General features: G+C 40.5%; 1 protein-coding gene across 1 annotated transcript; it reads right to left on the bottom strand.

Annotated features, from left to right (window-relative positions):
* Positions 1 to 19084: 19084 nt before the first annotated feature.
* LOC109215849 (chalcone synthase 2-like) lies at positions 19085 to 21396 on the bottom strand. Its single transcript, XM_019379962.1, has 2 exons — positions 21056 to 21396; positions 19085 to 20336 (listed from the first exon to the last, which is right to left on the bottom strand). The coding sequence occupies exons 1-2, from the start codon at positions 21231 to 21233 to the stop codon at positions 19345 to 19347; spliced, it is 1170 nt and encodes a 389-aa protein (XP_019235507.1). The 5' UTR covers positions 21234 to 21396; the 3' UTR covers positions 19085 to 19344.
* Between the last annotated feature and the right edge of the window lie 217 nt (positions 21397 to 21613).

Below are 21613 nucleotides of genomic sequence, written 5' to 3'. Positions count from 1 at the left end.
CTTGCTTCTTTTGCTTGTTGAAACTTGTATCTACCTTCTGATTCTCTTATTTCTTTTTACCATATGGGTGGATAGATATTCATGCTTTAGGGCTCCTTATCAAGAAGCTTACACGTCTTAGAACACATATACTACACTAGACCTTACATTTACTCATCATAAGCGTGATGCAAAATCGAGTTCCTCTAACTCAGCTCTTCTAGAGCCGCATTCAATCTCTTACCAACTGTCTTTGTGGATGTAAGTATTGTTGTATTACGACTAAAGTCCAATTTAGGAGTTTGAATTCTTACAAGTGAGCTCTACCACACGATCTAGAATAAGAAGAAAGAGTGACGGACCTAAATGCCCTGTAGCCTCATGCTTATAAGTGTGGTGCACAACATACCCATAAACAAGACTCTACGAGACACGGCTTGTAGACTCCCTAGGACAAAACTGCTCTGATACCACTTTTGTCAAGACCCAAACCGAAGGGCCGCGATGGGCACCCGGTGCCTTACTCAACCGAGTACCGACGTAACATATCTTTCTTATCATACTATCAGGGGTAAATGAGCCAGAAAACCCGTCATGAGATAACAAGAATAAAACATAAGGGAATACTCAACATATGATGACCCAACATGATATACAAACTTATACATGTAACATACGAGCCTATAAGGCCGACATGACCATTTGTAAACTCAAATCATAGGCCGGCAAGGCCATACAAGTATCCATACACCTGACATCTGTTTACAAGCCTCTAAGAGTACCTAAAGTCATAAAGGTCGAGACAGGGTCCCGCTATACCAATCAATACATATCCAAAGCATACTGACCAAATAGGCAACTCCGGAGCAAGTGGAGTGCACCAGCACCTTCCGCAGAGCTGATAGCCTACTAGGAGGACTGTCAACCTATCAATCGGGACCTGCGGGCATGAAACGCAGCGTCCCCAGGCAATAGGGACGTCAGTACGAATAAAGTATCGAGTATGTAAGTTAGGAAAGCATAAACATGAACAGTAATGTAAAGAGAGGTAGTGAAGATACAACCTATAACATTTGTGTGCCTCTGGGGCTACTGACATGAAATGCATAATACTTATGGATACATAAACTTTTAAAAACATATGCCTCTGTGGGCATCATCATCATCATATCGTACCCGGCCTCAAAGAGGACTCGGTAAAAATGTACTCGGCCATCATAAGGCTCGGTAGAATCATACCCGGCCAGGTGGAGCTCGGTAAACCCCAACTGATCAGTGGTTGCACAATTGGTGCCGTACCCGGCCCACTATAGCGCGGCTCGGTAGAGTAAAATAGATACTATATGTAATGCATGCTGGACTCATGTAATCATGTTCAAAACCTTTCGGAGTGATGTAAGGTCGTTGCACCTTCAATTAACATTATGTACATTCATACCATCAATATGAACCTCAGTAGGATTTAAGGATCATACATACTTGCTTAGAATAACTTTATAAGGAAAGAACAACATGGGCAACCTTAGTTGCTAGGAGTAGATCCGTTCTGAAATAGCGTATCTTTTATGTTCATTTCATTTTAGATCATGCCAAAAGAAAGAAGGTATTTGAAATCTTATATCCAATCGTCAAGCAAGCTCAATATGATCTTCTTACGGCTACAATGAGTAAACCGACTTCGTCGTCATCATATAAGCGTTGTAACTCTCATATTTGGAAACCAATATTCTACAAGAAAATGGACAACACCTCCCCTATTTGTACTACATTCCATATTTTACCAAAAGTCACCAAACAGCCCAAAAACAACAGTATAATTCACAATAAGCTCTCCAATTTGTTCAACAACCATTTTGAGCGGCAAGCTCGATTTACGATTAACAAAATATGGTTTAAATCCAATTCCTTTTCCATTAATATGACTACAACATATATAAAATCATACTTATGCTTACCATATCATTTTCAACCCAAAACATCGTAAGCATAATCTTCAAATATAGTGCACACACCTAGCACCTTAACCTTTATCGTCAACATCTGATTTTTCATGTTATCTTCTTCAATCCACTGAATTAGCACATAGATAAGCTTAACCACTGTAGACACAACATAATTAAACTATTTATAACAATTTTCAGCCACAACAAACCATATATATAGCCTCAATAGTGCCCACAAAAAAGATAACAATTCCTTATGCCATGTCAATTACTATCTTGTAGATTTTCACTCAAACAACTCAACCAACACATGATTGACCTTAAGCACAACCAAGAATATGATTTACTTACCTTAGGCAGTAGATACAACTTGAAATCCCCAGCTGGTATAGTTCACAACAACCCTCAATCACACCACAACACTATAGGAGTTGTATTCTCTTCTTGAATCAACTTTTGTGTTCATGTTAGTGTGTAAACTCTAGTATTTCGCCCTGAAACTCTAATATACATGAAGGAGGTACTGATTCATAGCTTAATCATAAATAACAACACGAAATCTGAGGTTACTTACCTTTGACGAACCCTCCAAAACAGCCACAAGATGAAGAACTACGATCTAGCAAGCACCACGGGATTTCTAGCGTTGGATTCATGTTTGTATCTTAGGTTTTCACCCTAGAATCATGGAGGAACCCTTGGAGAGCATTTAGGAGGGTTTAGGAACTGTTGTGGATGAGAAAAAATGAGTTAAAACGACATATAAATGACTTAAATACAAGCTGAAGTTCAAACCGACTTTGTGGGTCCCATTGGAGCTGCTTGCGTAGTCTCGCGAAAACGCGAATATCTCTCTAGTCCGACATCGTATCGACAAACGGTTTAATGCGTTAGAAATTAGACTAGTATATATTTAATTTGATATATAGATCATCCCTTGATTCCAAGCATATTGGGAGAAAAGTGCAGCTATATTTGACCTAAATTTCAGCACACTATGAATGCAACTTGTGATGACCTTTGCCAACTTTTGTTCCACAACTCGCTTGACTTAAAAACATAACACACAACTATCATACAACTAAAATAACTCATAACTTAACCTCCTTATCATGTTAATCACCCTAGTATCACCCCAAAAGTATATGTTATAACATTCCAACCTTGTCGACTTTCAACGAAACTTATTTTCTTCAATTCGTTTAGCGTCTATGCTTTCCAACCCTTTTGGTACTTGTTATTCATGATCTTAAAGATTTGTAACCTCCAAGATAACATGATGAACTTACGTTATGTACTAAATACGATCTCATTTCTGAGCTTACATCAATTCGCTTGCGACATACTCTCACGTACGAAAACATGGGATGTAACATCTAATCAGCAGTCCTACAGTGCACCACCAGCTCCTATCAGTGCACCGCCGCTCCAGAGTTTTCAGAGTGGTCATTCAGGCCGTTAGGGTCAGTAGTCTCAACAGCCGAGGGCTTGTTATACTTGTGGCGTTACGAGGCATATTGCTAGATTCTACCCTCGAGCATCGAGCAGCTCTCAGCATCAGGGTTCCCGTGCCATGGTTTGGGCACCGAGTGTTCCACCGCTCGCTCAGCCAGCTAGAGGTGGAGGTAGAGGTGCTAGAGGTGGAGGTAGAGGTAGTAGAGGTAGAGGTCAAGCCGCTAGAGGTGGAGGCCAGCCAGTAGGAGGCCGTCTCACAGATGTAGTTCAGAGTGGTGGGACCCAGCCCCGATGTTATGCTCTTCCAGCCAAGCTTGAGACCGAAGCTTCCGGTGCAGTTATCATAGGTACTGTTCTGGTTTGTAGTAGAGATGCTTCAATTCTATTTGATCTAGGATCTACATACTCCTATGTGTCATATTATTTTGCACTGTATCTGATCATGCCTAGTGATTCCTTGAATTCTCCTGTTTAGGTGTCTACACCGGTGGGTGATTCTATTGTGGTAGATCGTGTCCATCGTTCCTGTATAGTTGTGATTGGGGGTCTTGAGACTCGAGTAGATTTGTTACTTTTAGATGTGATTGATTTTGATGTAATATTGGGGATGGACCGGTTATCACCTTACCATGCTATCTTGGACTGTCATGCCAAGGCTGTGACCTTAGCTTTATCGGGTTTACCTCGTCTAGAGTGGAGAGGGACTTCTGCTCATTCTACTCGTAGGGTTATCTCATATATGAAGGCTCGGCGTATGGTTGATAAGGGATGTTTGGCCTATTTGGCATATGTTCGCGATTCTAGTGTCGAGGTTCCTTCTATGGATTCTGTGCCTGTTGTTCGTGAGTTTCTTGAGGTATTTCCTTCAGTCCTTCCGGGTATGCCACCCGACATAGATATTGACTTCTGCATTGATTTGTCTCATGGAACTCAACCCATATATATTACGCTGTATCGTATGGCCCTGCTTGAGTTGAAAGAATTGAACGAGTAGTTGCAAGGCTTGCTTGATAAGGGCTTTATTAGGCCTAGTGTCTCGCCTTGGGGTGCGCCGGTGTTGTTTGTCAAGAAGAAGGACGGATCGATGAGAATGTGTATAGATTACCGGCAGTTGAACAAGGTTACAATCAAGAACAAGTATCCATTGTCGAGGATTGATGATTTATTTGATCAACTTCAGGGTGCCAAGGTATTTTAAAGATTGACTTGAGATCTGGCTACCATCAGTTGAGGATTAGGGCATCCGATGTCGCTAAGACAGCTTTCCGCACTCGGTACGGGCATTATGAGTTCTTAGTGATGTCATTCGGATTGACAAATGCCCCAGCAGCTTTCATGGATTTGATGAACACTCGGTTCACGCCTTATTTAGATTCCTTCGTGATTGTCTTCATTGACGATATTTTGATCTATTCCCGCAGTCGGGAGGAGCACCAGCAGCATCTTTGAGTCGTTCTTCAGACTCTAAGGGATAGTCAGTTGTATGCTAAGTTTTCGAAGTGCGAGTTTTGGTTGAGTTCATTTGCATTCTTAAGCCACGTTGTATCAGCAGAGGGTATTCAGGTGGATCCGAAGAAGATAGAGGCAGTCAAGAACTGGCCTCGACCCACATCAGCTACAGAGATCCCGAGTTTTTTAGGTTTGGCGGGCTATTACCGTCGGTTTGTGGAGGACTTCATCTATTGCAGCACCGATGACCAGGTTGACCCAGAAGGGTTCCCAGTTCAGGTGGTCGGACGAGTGTGAGGCGAGCTTTCAGAAGCTCAAGACAGCTTTGACTGCGGTGCCAGTGTTGGTTTTGCCCACAAATTCAGGGCTATATACAGTTTATTATGACGCATCTCGTATTGGACTTGGTGCGGTGTTTATGCAGGATAGCAAGGTCATTGCTTATGCTTCGCGGCAGTTGAAGATTCACGAGAAGAATTATCCAGTTCGTGATTTGGAGTTAGCAGCCATTGTTCACGCGTTGAAGATTTGGAGGCATTATCTGTATAGTGTGTCATGTGAGGTGTTCACGGATCACAAGAGTCTGCAGTATTTGTTCAAGCAGAAGGAACTAAATTTGAGGCAGAGGAGGTGGTTAGAGCTGTTGAAGACTATGATATCACCATCTTATATCATCCGGGGAAAGCCAATGTGGTGGGCGATGCTTTGAGTAGAAAGTCAGCCAGTATGGGCAGTCTTGCGTATATTCCGTTTGGTGAGAGACCGCTTGCTTTGGATGTTCAGGCTTTAGCCAATCAATTCATGAGGTTGGATGTTTCTGAGCCCAACCGCGTGTTAGCTTGCACAGTCGCTCGTTCCTCATTATTTGAGCATATCAGAGATCTACAGTATGATGATCCACATTTGTGTGTCCTTAGAGACACAGTGCGGCACGGAGGTGCCAAGCAGGTTATAGTTGGGGATGATGGAGTCTTGAGGATACAGGGTCGTTATTTGTGTGCCAAATATGGATGGACTTCGTGAGTTGATTCTAGAGGAGGCCCATAGTTCCCGATATTCTATCCATCCGGGCACCGCTAAGATGTATTAGGATTTACGACAACATTATTGGTGGAGGAGGATGAAGAAGGACATTGTTGCCTATGTAGCTCGGTGTTTGAATTGTCAGCAGGTAAAGTACGAGCATCAGAGACCTGGTGGTTTGTTTCAGAAGATTGAGATCCCTGAGTGGAAGTGGGAGCGGATAACTATGGACTTCGTTTTTGGACTCCCACGGACTTAGAGGAAGTTCGATGCAGTGTGGGTTATTGTTGATAGGCTGACCAAGTCAGCGCATTTCATTCCTGTGGCAGTTTCCTATTCCTCGAAGCGGTTGGCTGAGATCTATATCCGAGAGATTGTTTGTCTTCATGGTGTGCCCGTGTCTATCATTTCTGACCGAGGTACGCAGTTTACATCGCATTTCTGGAGGGCAGTTCAGCGTGAGTTGGGTATGCGGGTTGAGTTGAGCACAACATTTCATCCTCAGATGGAGGGGCAGTCCGAGCGTACTATTCAGATTTTGGAGGATATGCTCCAAGCTTGTGTTATTGACTTTGGAGGCTCGTGGGATAAGTTTTTGCCTTTAGCGGAGTTTGCCTACAACAACAGCTACCAGTCAAGCATCCAGATGGCTCTTTATGAGGCTTTATATGGTAGGCGGTGTCGGTCGCCGGTTGGATGGTTTGAGCTGGGAGAGGCTCGGTCGTTGGGTACGGACCTAGTACAGGATGCCTTAGACAAGGTTAAGATCATTGAGGATAGGCTTTGTACAGCTCAGTCCAGGCAGAAGAGTTATGTCGACCGCAAGGTTCGTGATGTGGCATTCATGGAGCGGGTGTTGCTTCGGGTGTCGCCTATGAAGCGCATGATGAAATTTGGGAAGAAGTGAACGGACATAGAAAGGAAGTCCGGGCGCGTTCCGGTTGTTTCAAACTTGATCCGAGGCTTTAAACACCTCTTTTTGTGTCACCTCGATTTGCATGCGCAGTCCGGGCGCGTTTTCGGAAAACTTTTATGTGAAAACTAAGTAAAATAAGGAAATTAGCTTTTAAAATTGAATAAAGTTGACTTTGGCCAACATTCTTGGTAATCGGAACCGGACCCTTGATCCGATAGTCTCGTAGGGTCCGTAGTAATTTGGGACTTGGACATATGCCCGGAATCGAATTCCGAGGTCCCAAGCCCGAGAAATAAATTTTTAAAGAAAATTGTTTTCTGGAAAATATAAAAGTTTTTAGAAGTGAATTGATGCATTTTCTTGATGGTATCGGGCCCGTATCTTGGTTTCGGAGCCCGGTACAAGTTTGAAATAATAATTAAGTTGAATCTGTAAAATTTGGTAAAGATCGGAATTGGTTTGGTATAAAACGGACCTATAGTTGAGAAAATAGTAATTTTGATGTTCTTGAGTGATTTTCATGAATTTGAGGTTTAATTCATAGATGTTGATATTATTTTGATGATTTGATCGCACGAGCAAGTCCGTATGATGTTTTTGAACTTGCGTGCATGTTTGATTTGGAGCCCCGAGGGCTCGACTGAGTTTTGGATAGGCCACGGAGTGAAATTGGACTTAGGAAAAAGTTGCTGGTATCTGATATTTTGCCCAGGCCTCTGATCTCGCAATTGCGAGATCAGGCTTCGCAATAGCGAAGTCCTCAGGCATGGGAATTGCGACCCAGGTGTCGCAAATGCGAACCTAGCCTGGGCAGTGCGATGTCGCAAATGCGACTGATTTCTCGCAAATGCGAAGGTGACATGATTTTCCCATGGTCACAAATGCGACAAATTCTTCGCATTTGCGAAGATAGCAGGTCCTGAAGGGGTTCGCAATTGCGAACCCTGGTCGCAATTGCGACATCTGCGACCAGTTAATTTGGACTTAGACGCATTTTTCTTCATTTTTCAAACCTCCTCAAAACCTAATCTCTCTTGGGCGATTTTCTAAAGAAAAGCTATTTTCCAAATCAGTTGTAAGTCATTTCTAACTCGTTTTCTTCAATCCATAACATCTTTTCACATGATTCAATTCAAAATCAAGGGTTTTCATGGGGGAAATTGGGTGTTTTGGGTAGAACTAGGATTTTCAAATTTTGGGGATTTGGACCTCGATTTGAGGTCCGATTTCATAACAAATTATACATGTGGATTCGTGGGTGAATGGGTAATTGGGGTTTTGATTCGAACCTCGGGTTTTGACCATGTGGACCCGGGGTCGATTTTTAATTTATTGGGGAAATCATTTGAAAAACCTATTTTCATGCATTAGAATTGATTCATTTAGCATTTATTAATATTATTAAGTAAAAATTGTGGCTAGATACAAGCAAATTGGTGGTGGAAACAAGAGGTAAAGCGGTAGTTGAGGCTTGAATTGTGTTCATGGAATTGAGGTAAGTGTTTGGTCTAACCTTAGCTTGAGAGATTAGGAGTTGTGTTTTATTTGCTAAGTGTTAATTGTTGAGTACGACGTATAGGTGTGGTGACGAGTATCTATACGTCGGTGTCAAGCATGCCCGTGAGTCTTATACTATGATTGTTGTGACTCCGTTTCGTATTGTTCATGCTTTATATGATGACTTCTATTGTTGAAAAAGGCTTGTGGAAGTATTATTGGTAATTGAACATTGTAGAGCATTGGCTCAAGTTGAGAATTGAGTTGTGAAGTAATTGTGGAAAAGAGAAAAGTTTTATGATGTTGTCTCCCTTGCCGGTGTTACGACCCTAAATCCCAGCCCGGTCGCGATGGCGCCTCTCGTGAAGACAAGGCCAGCCAACTAAACCCAATTTACCTTTTTAAGCAGTTAAACAACATAAAACAGTCCAAAACATGATTTAATAGAATTACTGAACTAAGACTATAAAAGAAATAGATAGAGAGGAGCTCCAGGCTGCGAAACGCCAACAGCTACCTAAAGACTCCTCGAAGATCCGCTTGAAGCTGGAATGAATCAGCACTCGGGAGCGGGACCAGCTATGCCTGAATCTGCACACAGGGTGCAGGGAGTAAAGTGAGTACTCCAACTCAGTGAGTAACAAATGTAAATAATGACTGAAAGTAAGAAAACACGCAAGGCACAAAGCAGTCTATAATGAAGCAGTAAAATCATTTAAAAACAGTAAACCAGTGAAAAGACAGGTATTCAACAAGTAAACAGGTAATTGACAGACAATTAAGGTACAGTAAATCAATAAAAGCTCGCCCCTCGGGCACAGTATCACCACATCCGCCCCACGGGCAACATCTCAGAACAATAACAGCCCCTCGGGCTCAATCTCACATCACATTGGGTACCCGCGCTCACTGGGGGTGTGCAGACTCCTAGAGGGGCCCCTTACGGCCCAAGCGCAATAACAAGCCATCTCGTGGCATCAAAACTAGGCCCTCGGCCTCATATCAATCAAGCCACCTCGTGGCGTACATATCTCAGGCCCTCGGCCCCAAATCAGTATCAGTGTCTCCTCACAACATAGGCCCTCGGCCTTACTCAGTCAAAAATACTCACAAGCCCCTCAGGCAATAGTAAAACATTGTTCCTCAGCCCAGAAGATCATCTAAAACATCATTTAAGTCTCAAAACTGAGTAAAAATGGCTGAGTAGTAAAACAGTGGAAAATAACATGACTGAGTTCAAGTAGTAAGTCAAAACAGTGAGGAAATATCAATAAAAAGCCCCGAAGGGTTCAAATAGTTGGCACGAAGCCCAAATATGGCATTCAGCCCAGTCATGGCGATAGCAAATAAGTTTCAATCAAATACGCGGTAAAATCATCATCCGGGACAGACCAAGTCACAATCCCCAATAGTGTACGACCCCACGCTCGTCAATGAGCGGGTGTCTCACCACAACATAGCACTACAATGTGCAATCCGCGGTTTCAAACCCTCAGGACATCACTTACAATCATTACTCACCTCGAACCGGCTAAATCTCTAGCTCGCGACGCCTTTGCCCCTCAAATCGTCCTCCACGTGCGTCGAATCTATCCAAAATCAGAACGAGGGCATTAAAATATGCTAAGGGAACAAAGCCCAAACGAAAACAATCAATAAAGGGCACAAATCCCGAAATTAGCAAAACCCGAGCCCCGGGCCCACTTCTCGAAACTCAGAAATTTTTACACCAACGGATTCCTTATCTCCCCACGAGTTCATACATATCAAGAATACTAAAATCGGAGTCCAAATGACCCCTCAAATCCCCATTTAAAAGCCTCTTAAACTCAAGCCCTAATCCTCCATTTTTGCCTTTTAATTCCTTTAATTACAGCCCTAAATTCATGAAATACTACCATAGAATTGTGTTTTAGGTCCAAAATCCTTACCTTAACGAAGTTCCCTTGAAATCCCTCTTCCAAATTGTCCAAAAGCTCTCAAGCCGAAGTTAAAACTGGTGAAATAACCCAAAATTCGCGAAGGACTTCTTTTAATTCTTCTGTCCAGTTACTTTCGCATCTGCGGCTCTTTAGCCGCTTTTGCGGTACCGCATCTGCGGTCTTTCCTCCGCATCTGCGGAACTCACTTAACGGACCACTGACCACATCTGCGGTCCACTCGCCGCATCTGCGGCTCCGCAGGTTCGGTCCTTCTACCGCATCTGCGGTTTCTGACCCTCTCTTCAAATTCGCTTCTGCGGCTCCCTTTCCGCATGTGCGGCGCCGCACCTGCGGTCCCCAAACCACAGGTGCGAAAACACCAGCAACAACAAAAACTTCAGTAGCTTCAAACTTCAAAATGGTCCGATTGATCACCCGAAACTCACCCGAGGCTCCCGGGACCTCAACCAAAGGCACCAACATAGCCAAAAACCTTATTCAAACTTGTTCCAATCATCAAAACACTTCGAACAACACTAAATCAACCAAAACACCTCGGATTCAAGCCTAAGTTTCTAAAAACTTCCAAATTCCGCTTTTGATCAAAAACCCAACCAAACCACGTCCGAATAACCTGAAGTTTTGCACACACATCCCAAATCACATAACGAAGCTACTGCAACTCTCGGAATTCCATTCTGACCCCTATATCAAAATCTCGCCTACCAACCGAAAATCGCCAAAATCTCAACTTTGCCAATTCAAGCCTAAATCTACTCCGGACCTCCAAAACCTATTCCGATCACACTCCTAAGTCATAAATCACCTCCCAAAGCTAACCGAACCATCGGAACTCACATCCGAGCCCTCTAAGACATAAGTCAACATCCGGTTGACTCTTCCAACTTAAGCCTTCCTAAAAGATACTAAGTGTCTCAAACTTTACCAAAACCAATCCGAATCCAATCCAACCAACCCGATACCTCAAAACACGGATAAGCAAGGCATAAAGAAGCAGAAATGGGGGAAACGGAGTGGTAACTCATGAGACGACCGGCCGGGTCGTCAAATCCGGGATGTTATTACTTTTGATATTATCTCCCTTGCCGGGATGTTATTGCTTTTGATATTATCTCCCTTGCCGAAACGTTATTACTCATGATATTGTTTCCCTTGCCGGGATATTGTTAGTATGCTATTGTTCCGTTGCCAGGATTTTATTGTGATGTTATTGATTCCCTTGCCCAAATTGCTCTGTGATTGTTGCTTGGGTGAGGAAGAGTGTAAAGCATGAAGGGTGATGTCGTGCATGATTTTGAGAGTGTTAAAGAACCAAGGGTGATGTCGTGTCGATATTGTGAGGTAAAAGCACGAAGGGTGATGCCATGCCGCACGATGTAAAATGTCGTGCCATGATATGAGTGATAATGCACGAAGGATAATTCCGTGTCATGATTATGTAAGGTAAAAGCACGAAGGGTGATGCCGTGCTGATTATATTGATTCTTATGGTGAGGACGAGAGTAAAAGCACGAAGGGTGATGTCGTGCACTTGTCTTTGATTTCCTGATTCTTGCTGATAATTGAATTAGGGTGTTCTTTACATTTATCTATTGGTTTTCTGTTGTTACTTGATATTCCCGGCAGCATGTCCTCCCCCCCTACCCCCTCCTGCCTTTACCTGTAAATTTTTGCCTTTATTTTTCCGCTGTATATGATTTAACTGCACATGTTTATTTGGTAGTCTGGTCCTAGCCTCGTCACTACTTCGCCGAGGTTAGGCTAGGCACTTACCAGCACATGGGGTCAGTTGTGTTGATACTACACTCTGCACTGTGTGCAGATCCCGATGCTGTAGCTTTTGGACCACAGTGAGGTTGCTGCCTTCAATCCAGTGGCGGAGACCCGAGGTAGTCCTGCAGGCATCCGCAAGCCTTGGCGTCTTCTTCTATCTTTCCATTCTGTTTCCTTTATGTATTTCAGAGACAACTTTGTATTTATCCTTCAGACCACTATTTGTAGTATTCATAGACAGTCCGTGACATTGTGACAATAATTCAGGGTAGAGTTGTATGTTGGATTTTGCACTAGTATATGGTTAATCTATGAGTTTCGTCTTCCACATTTCTGTTTATTATAATTATTTCGCTGTTGATCACCTTTTATATTGAACTGTTAAAAAGGGCTAAGCAAAAAGGTTAATGAATCTATAATACTCGGCTTGCCTAGCTTTCATGAGTAGGCTCCATCACAACTCCCAAGGGTGGGAAATTCGGGTCGTGACACCAATGAGTGTGGTTTGTTATATTGAGGGATGGATCTTCCCTAGACATGGATCTTGTCCGAAGCATTATATATCTGTAGATGGATCTTCTGCACGGGTTGGATTGGCCCTATTCTGTACCGAGTTACTGTTGGTCAATTGATGTATATACTACGGGATGGATCTTTCCTAGGTCGGATCGGTCGTAAACGGTACTGAGTGATTGGGCATGATGAGCAGAAAGTGTGAGTCAGTGAGATTAAGTACTCTGAGAGTGTGAGTACATGATTTATCCCTGAGATACATGGCATTGACATGCACACAGGAATACGGGCATAGAGATGCATTTTTTTTTCATCTTGTACGGTATCACGCCATTCATGACTTTTCACACATATTGATATGTGGGCATAGAAATGTATTTCACACTTGCTATCTTGAAAGAAAATAAAACATGTTATTTATTATGGAAAGGATTTTTGGGAAAAATTTATAGTTTTCAAACTTATTCATATTTTCAACGAGTACGGTAAAGGATTTGGGTTTTCACTAACATACTTGAAAAGCGAAACTATTCTTTGGGAAACTATTAAAAGGCTGATCAATTTATCTCTAAGTTACTTCTTTTATTACTTGCTTTGCTTTGTTATTAACTATTGTTGGCTATTGAATGTTGTACCCAACCTTTGTTCCAACTCGTTGCTACTTCCAACCTAAGGTTAGGTTTATTACTTATTGAGTACACGGGGTCGGTTGTACTCATACTGCATTTCTGCACCTTGCATGCAGATGTTGGTTGTTGATGTTGCTGTGATCGACGGGAGCTGGGATTGAAGATGTGCCTGCGTTCCGGTTGTAGCTGCCTCTTGTTCATGATAGCCTTAGATTCATAAATAAACTTTGTTTATGTATATTTCAGACAAATTATGTATTTACTTCATACCAGCTTTGTAAACTCTATTCTTAGAAAGTGATGATTTGTACTACCAGTTCTTGGAAAATGTATAAGATTTAGCTAAGTTATTTTGTTTAATTGTCTTATTAAATACTATTGGAATTGAATATTTATTAGTTGGCTTACCTAGCGGGTTGGGTTAGATTCTATCACGGCTAGTGAATTTTGGGTCGTGACAATAACCTCTTTTTAAAAATATATTCTGAAAATAATTGCATTTGAGTTGCATGTTACATAAGAATAGAAAACTAATGTTGTAACTATAACATTATATAGTTTTCTTTTTAAACTCTTAAATTACTAATCTGCCTTCAGTTTATAAATTTATATTGTATATTTTTATATCTAAAGAATTGTGTATTATATAAAAATGCGATATATAAGACATTCTCAAGATGCTATCAAAAATATCAAATAAAACAAAGTAATTAATCCACTGAAAAAAATTAGTTTCTCTCTCTTCTCTTTCTCTCTCGACGCATCTTAGCGTGAATTGCTAATCTGCGCTCACCGGAATGGGGAGAGCAGGAGGACGAGCGTCGAAGAATACAAAGCTACTGATTGAGGAAGACAACAACTCAAGGGAAGGAAGGACCCTAGAAACGGTGCGATTAGCTACACCAAAACCTCTAATAATTGGAGGTGATGGTACTGTTACATTGAACAAAGTAGGAGTCAATGAGGTAAACATCGCAATTGAAAAGAAATTGAGTGAGGAAGCAGCAAAACACAAAGGAAAGGAACATGCAACATCGAATTTACAGAGCTGGCCAACCCTACCAGATCGAAGTGGAGGAAACAAAGCATCAGCAGGAACATGGTCAACGCCGGCTAACATGCAGACGATATCAAGCTCGGAAGGACCAGCTCAACAACAGATGCCAGCTGTAGATCTGAAATTGGAAGTTGTTCCAAGCGTCAATGGAACAGTAGCTCAAACAGGAGGTGCACAGAGGAAGTTACAGTTGGAATCTGAACCAAAACCAGCTAAGGCATAGGCGATGCTGTTTGAGGAGAACAAATTAGCAAAAAGAGGTATGGATCTGAAATTCATACCACCTACTATTGTTGAGGGTGAGGTGATTGTGGAACTTGAACAAGAGGATATCGATAGTGAAGTTAACAAGTGGAAATATGCAGCAATTGTATATGTCATAGGGGGATCACCTTCGATTGGGGCTATGGAGAGGTTTATAGCAGGACAAGGGGAGTTGTCAATGAAACCAAAAATATATTATCATAATGCTGGCTATTTTGTGATCAATTTCTCATGTTTGGAGGAAAGGGACAGGGTGATGTATTCAGGACCACATATGCTTAATAATAGACCAGTTATTATGAAGGCTTGGACTGCTGATTTCGACTTTGGTGCTGAGGACTTGAAGACAATTCCCATTTGGATCAAACTGCCTAACTTACCTCTATGTTGTTAGAGTGCAAGTGCATTAAGCAAAATTGGTAGTGGTTTTGGCCAGCCAATATATGTTGATGCTTGTACTTCAAATAATGAGAGAATCTCATATGCAAGGATATTGATAGAATTTGATGTCACTAAGGAATTACCAAATGCTATTAAAGTAAAAGACCCAAAGGGCGGAATTATGGCACAAGAGATATGGTACGACTGGAAACCTACATATTGTTCAAAATGTATGCAAATAGGCCACAATTGTCAACAAAAGCAGAATAACACAGGAGGAGGTGAGATGAAAACAAGACAGCAACAACAGAAGACAATGGCAAAGCAGAGAACAGAGTGGAGGCCTATCAATAAAGAAACTGGAGTACAAAACCAGCATCAACAGGAGGCACAAAAGGAAACAGATAAGCAACAAGTGAATAGTGATAAGAAGGATGGGAATGGAGATGACTGGCAACAAGTTAAAAAAAGCAAATCTGCAGCAAAAGGGCAAAGAACACAAGTAGCTGGGCAGTGCATTCAAGTTCTGAATGGCTTCAACAACCTAGTGGAAACAGGACAAGAACAAATAATAAGTGGAATTGCTGAATGTAGTCCAAGTAGAGGGGTGGAGATGGAGAGGATGGGCCAAAAACCTTTAAACTCAATATGATAGTCACAGGGAATGTAAGGGGGTTCAATAAAGTGTTTAAGCACAAGGAGTTAAAGGTGTTTATGAAGGATAATAAAGTAGATATGATAGCAATATGTGAGCATAGAGTAAAAGATACAATAGCAGCAAAAATAATTGAGAAAGTACTACCTGGATGGGAATGGAGTCATAATGTATCTAATACATGTAAAGGCAGAATCTGGGTAACATGGAATCCAAATGTGTTGCAATATACAGTGTTAGAAAGACATTCTCAGATCATACATGGCAGTGTGAAGATTCTGAACACTAGTAAGGAATTCTATTTCTCAGCAATATATGGCCTACATAGTATACAAGACAGGAAATCATTATGGGAGGTAATTAGGAACTTAACATGGCAATGCATGAGACCTTGGTTGCTGATGGGAGATTTTAACTCTATTTTAGGGGCTGAGGACAGAATGCATGGAAGTAAAGTTTAGGATTATGAAACAAGAGATTTCAAAGAAGTTATAGAAGATTGTAGTTTGGCAGAATTACCTACAGTGTGAAAGACATATACATGGACAAATGGTCATGTATATAGCAGAATTGATAGAGCAATAGTAAATGACAGCTGGATGATTAATATGCCTCCTAATCAAGTTCAAATACTGAATCCTCTTTTCTCAAACCACTCTCCACTGGGAATTGAGGTAGAGGTAAGGTGTGATAACAAAAAAAAGGCCCTTTAAGTTCTATAATTGTATGGCTGATCACCCTGATTTTGGGGAGATTGCGGGAAGCAACTGGACAATGAGGAATAGGGGTATGGAAGTTGTATGGAGGAACATGAAACCTATAAGAGCTGCTTTGAAATAATTAAACAATAAGGAGTTCAAGAATGTCAAAGGGAAGATAACTACCATAAGGAAGGAACTGAATGATATACAAGGCAGAATGAAGGTTGCTAATCCAGCAAGTAATCTGTTTGAAGAGGAAAAGGAACTATTACTGCAACTAGAAAAGTGGGATAAAATAGAGGAGTCCATCTACAAACAAAAGTCAAGAGTGCAATGGTTAAAGCTGGGAGATACTAACAATGCCTATTTCTTTGCTAGCATGAATGGAAGGAAAACACAAAACCAAATTACAAAGCTCACTAACAGTAAGGGGGAGATGTTGACAGATGGGACGAGTATTGAAGCAGAAGTGATTGGATTCTATAAAAATCTGTTAGGAACTGCAAAGGACAGCATGCCAGCTATTCATCCTGGCTGGATAAGGAATGGACCAATATTAACTAGAAGACAACAGTTGCAGCTCATTACTCCTTTCACAAATGAAGATGTAATGGATGCACTAAGAGGTATAGATGACATGAAGGCACCAGGGGGTGATGGGTTTAATGCAAGCTTCTTTAAAAAAGCTTGGCATATTATTGGAGATGATATAGTTGCTACAGTATTGGAATTCTTTACTACAGGGAGAATGTATAAGCCTATCAATAACATAGTAGTCACCCTTATACCTAAAGTAAAAAACCCAAGTTCAATCAGAGAGTATAGACCTATTTCTTGTTGCACTACAGTATATAAAATCATATCCAAAATGATAACAAGCAGATTGAGGCAAGTGATGAACACATTGATAGATGAGAGTCAAGCAGCTTTTGTGCCAGGAAGAGGATTGATAGACAATGTACTGCTCAGTCATGAACTAATAAAAGGCTATGGAAGGAAAGGGATCTCACCAAGATGCATGATCAAGATTGACATGCAAAAGGCATATGATTTAATTGAAAGGGTTTTTTTGGAGCAGGTATTAACTGGGATGTGTTTTCCCAAAATATTTATGGGATGGATTATGGAATGTCTCAGAACTATATCTTACTCCATCTCTATTAATGGGAGCCCTACTATTCCATTTGAAGCAAAAAGGGGGGTAAGGTAGGGTGATCCAATGTCACCACCATTGTTTGTATTAGCAATGGAGTACCTGACTAGAATTCTGAAGCAGCTGAAGGAGGAGCGTAATTTCAATTATCATCCAAGATGTGAGAAACTAAACATTGTCCGGCTTAGTTTTGCTGATGATTTGCTGCTATTCTACAGAGGAGATGTGATGTCTATACAGCTATTATGTGAATGTTTCAATAATTTTTCAAAAGCTTCTGGACTTGTTGCAAACCAAAGTAAAAGCTGCATGTATTTTGGTGGTGTTCCAACAGTAATACAGCAGGACATTGTTCAAGCTACTGGTTTTTCCATTGGTGCACTTCCTTTTAGATACTTAGGAGTGCCTCTGAGCTCAAAAAGACTGTCTGTGAGCCAGTGCCAACCTTTAATAGACAAATTGCTGGGGAAAGTCAAACAATGGACAGTCAAATTCTTAAGCTATGCAAGAAGACTACAACTGATAAAGAGTGTGTTAATTGCCATCCAAAACTTCTGGTCACAGGTCTTTCCACTACCAAAGAAAATTATACAGATGGTTGAAGGTATTTGCAGAAGACTCCTCTGGACCGGTGACACCAATACAAGTAAGAAAGCTCTGGTAGCTTGGGAGAAGATGTGCAGGCCTAAATCCAAAGGAGGACTGAACATCACTGATCTCAGCACATGGAATAGAGCAGCATTATTAAAACACCTCTGGAATATTTGTATGAAGAAGGACAAATTGTGGATAAGGTGGGTGCATGTTTACTACATAAAGGGGAAGATTCCATGGCAAGTAAGAGTGAAGCAAGCTTCATAGATAATCAGGAAGATACTACAGGCTGGGAAATATATAAATGAAGCAAGACTGGATATTAGGAAGGTGTTAGGAACTAATTCATTCTCTATCAGGATTATGTACAACCAATTGAGAGGAGATTTCCCAAAAGAAGAGTGGAGCAGATTATTATGTAATAACAAAGGTTGTCCAAGATGGAAGTTCATATTATACCTTGTTGTACAGGAGAAATTATATACCAAACACAGATTGAGCAGCTGAGGATTACAAGTTGATCCAAGTTGTCCACTTTGTGAGCAAGAGTTGGAGAGTCATCAGCATATATTCTTTATATGTAGATTCTCAACAGTAGTATGGGGGAAGCTGCTAGCATGGATAGGATTGGCAAGAAGAGTAACTGGCTGGAATGAGGAACTCAAATGGACAGCAGATCATATGAAAGGCAAAGGGTCGAAGGCCATGCTCTACAGGATGTGTATTACAAGTGCTGTTTACCAGATTTGAATGGAAAGAAATAGAAGAATTTTTCAGCAGGAAAAGAGAAGTAGCGAAGCAATCACAAGGCAGATACTACAGGAGATACATTGTATAGGAAATAGGCAGAGTAGCTTAAGGACTGAACTTCAAAAACTAAATTTCTATCCTTAGGAGTTGTTAGAATAGAAGGAGTATACTAAGTTTGGGGCTTCATGTCCAGACTCAGTTATGGATATACTTGTACATATTTACTTGGTAATAAAATTGTTTAATTACCAAAAAAAAAAACATCAAATAAAACAGAAATAAATTATAAGTTATTTTACTTATACATAATGTTTACTTGGTAATAAAATATTTATAATTAACTAAAAATAGAATTAAATTATAATCTAGAGATGGAAAGAAGAGAGAGAGGAAGGGACTTCTTTATGAGTAATTTGCATTACAAATTATATTATTTGCATAAGTGCCATTGAGAACATAGAAAATACATAATTTATGAAATTAAAGAAATTTAATGTTACATAGAAAACCAATTAAATACTTTGGTCACCCCACAATATAAGCAAATACAGCACATGGGATTATAATCCTACATCTTATATGGGATAGATAATACAATGATTTTACCTAACCAAATACGGAGTAAATATAATCCCAAATTTTATATCAAATTTAGCAACCAAACGACCCTTAAGTGGAGACACTATGAAGCACAACAGTCTCAACTGTTAGCCCAGGCCCAAATCCAAAAAGTACACCCCAATCAAGGCCTTCTCCAGTTGTACCAAGCCCTTCTTTTGCTGAGGCCTTTCTCATTTCATCCAAAATAAACAAAACACAAGCACTAGACATATTTCCATAGTCACTCAACACTTGTCTTGTAGCCCGAAGTTTTTCAGGCTTTAGGCCCAATGTTAGTTCAACTTGGTCCAAAATAGCACGCCCGCCTGGGTGAGCGATCCAAAAAATCGAGTTCCAATCTGAAAGGCCCAATGGTTGGAATGCTTCTATTAGGCTCTTCTCAATGTTCTTTGAGATCAATCCAGGAACATCTTTGAGTAAGTGAAATGTTAGCCCAACTTCACGGAGGTGACCGTTGATAGCGCCATCGCTATCTGTGAGTAGAGTTTGGGCTGCAGAGACAAGCTCGAATAAAGGCCTCTCGACCCCTGGAACTGGATCAGAACCTATAATGATCGCGGCTGCTCCATCAGCGAAAAGGGCTTGCCCGACCATACTATCCAAATGAGTATCACTTGGGCCTTGAAACGTGAATGCAGTGATCTCCGAGCAAACAACAAGGACTCGAGCGCCCTGGTTGTTTTCGGCTAAGTCCTTAGCCAATCGGAGAACAGTGCCGCCAGCGAAGCAACCTTGTTGGTACAACATGAGTCGCTTGACTGAGGGCCGAAGCCCGAGGAGCTTAGTCAGCTGGTAGTCGGCCCCGGGCATGTCAACTCCATTCATGGTGCAAAAAACCAAATGGGTAATTTTTGACTTGGGCTGGTCCCATTCTTCGATGGCATTTTGTGCTGCTTCTTTGCCCAATTTTGGTATTTCAACCACCACTATATCTTGCCTAGCATCAAGAGAAGGAGCCATGTATTCAGATATATTGGGATTCTCTTTTAGAATTTCCTCTGTTAAGTGCATGTACCTTTTCTTAATCATTGATTTGTCACCTGCATTACATGAAAAACATAATAATAATAATAATAATAATAATAATATGTGAGTGTATTGCTTAAACTTAAAAATTAATAAATGAACAAATCGCACTGAACTCAAAAGTCAAAAAATTAATTATGGTAACTAATCCTACCAATTAAAATCAACAAAGAACAAAAAGAAAAGCTCAATTTCTCCTCCCAATCTTGTCTCATTTGAAACGTACAAAGAAAAAGAAAAAATAAACATTTTTGTTACCATTCAGAAACATATTAAATCAGTTCATTGCCGAAAAGATTGTAAGAATTTTTTTTTTTTTTTCAATTTGATGTTGCACCAGTTTGTTTGAAAATCAAAGTAAAAGAAAGTCAAACCAAGTTGAGTACTATTAATTCAAAATTTTCCTAGTCCAATGTTAAGGAAGATTATTATTCGTAACAGCAACATTATTATATTAAGGGGTGTAATGTCGGATTTAGTCAGTATCACAAGAAAGCATATCAGATGAAACATAATTTAGGAGAAAATACTTAACAAGTAATCATTTAAAATAAAGAAGAACTTGTCTTATATATAATCTAGAAACACTTATAATTATCAAAACTTCAATTAAATACGAGAGTAATAAAAGAAGAATTTAAATTATATATAGACGCCAGTTTACGAAATTGTATATAACTTAAACTCTAAAAAAATGAAAGAATGATTAGTAAAACGTAAATAAATATCTTACACATGCGCTTAAATTTCTCCTTAAGCTTAGTCATATGCTCGCTATTAGTGACTCGAAAATAATAATCAGGATAAGTGCTTTGATCAACACAGTTCGAAGGAGTGGCTGTGCCGATGGCCATGATGGTGGCCGGTCCCTTAGCACGCTGTGCCCTTCGAACCTCCTCGACGGTGACCATTTTCGCTGGAAAAATGGTGTTTTTTACTAAGATTCTTGGTGACCTTTGATGGTCCGGTATATATATAGAGGCTAGCTAGTTTGTGAATAAACCAACTATTGTACTAGTTATATATTGCTAGTAATAAAGAAGATAATATTGCTTGTATGTTGAAGTGAACTAAGTTTTGCATGGGTTTTGTATATTTATAGAAGAATTTTTCTTAACAAACTGATAGCTAGTATTCAAGTGCTTTAGCAACATTTTTAGGCCGTCTGTCATATAATATTTTTCTCTTTTTCCCTTATTTTCCCAACTCTCATTTTCCTTTAATATATTTAACTTTTAAGGATTTTAATTGTGGAGCGGTGGAGTAACAGTGAAGTTATTTTCATATGATT

This window comes from Nicotiana attenuata, unplaced genomic scaffold (genome assembly GCF_001879085.1).
Source record: "Nicotiana attenuata strain UT unplaced genomic scaffold, NIATTr2, whole genome shotgun sequence".
In the NCBI taxonomy this organism is placed as follows: domain Eukaryota; kingdom Viridiplantae; phylum Streptophyta; class Magnoliopsida; order Solanales; family Solanaceae; genus Nicotiana; species Nicotiana attenuata.
The sequence above is the reverse complement of the archived record's forward strand: the minus strand, read 5'-3'. Positions and strand labels throughout refer to the sequence as shown.

Excerpts from the sequence above, each read along its gene's own strand:
- LOC109215849 (XM_019379962.1), bottom strand. The coding sequence starts at position 21,233 with ATGGTCACCGTCGAGGAGGTTCGAAGGGCACAGCGTGCTAAGGGACCG. Across the intron at positions 20,337-21,055 it reads GGAGAAATTTAAGCGCATGT|GTGACAAATCAATGATTAAG; the intron begins GTAAGATATTTA and ends CATGTAATGCAG.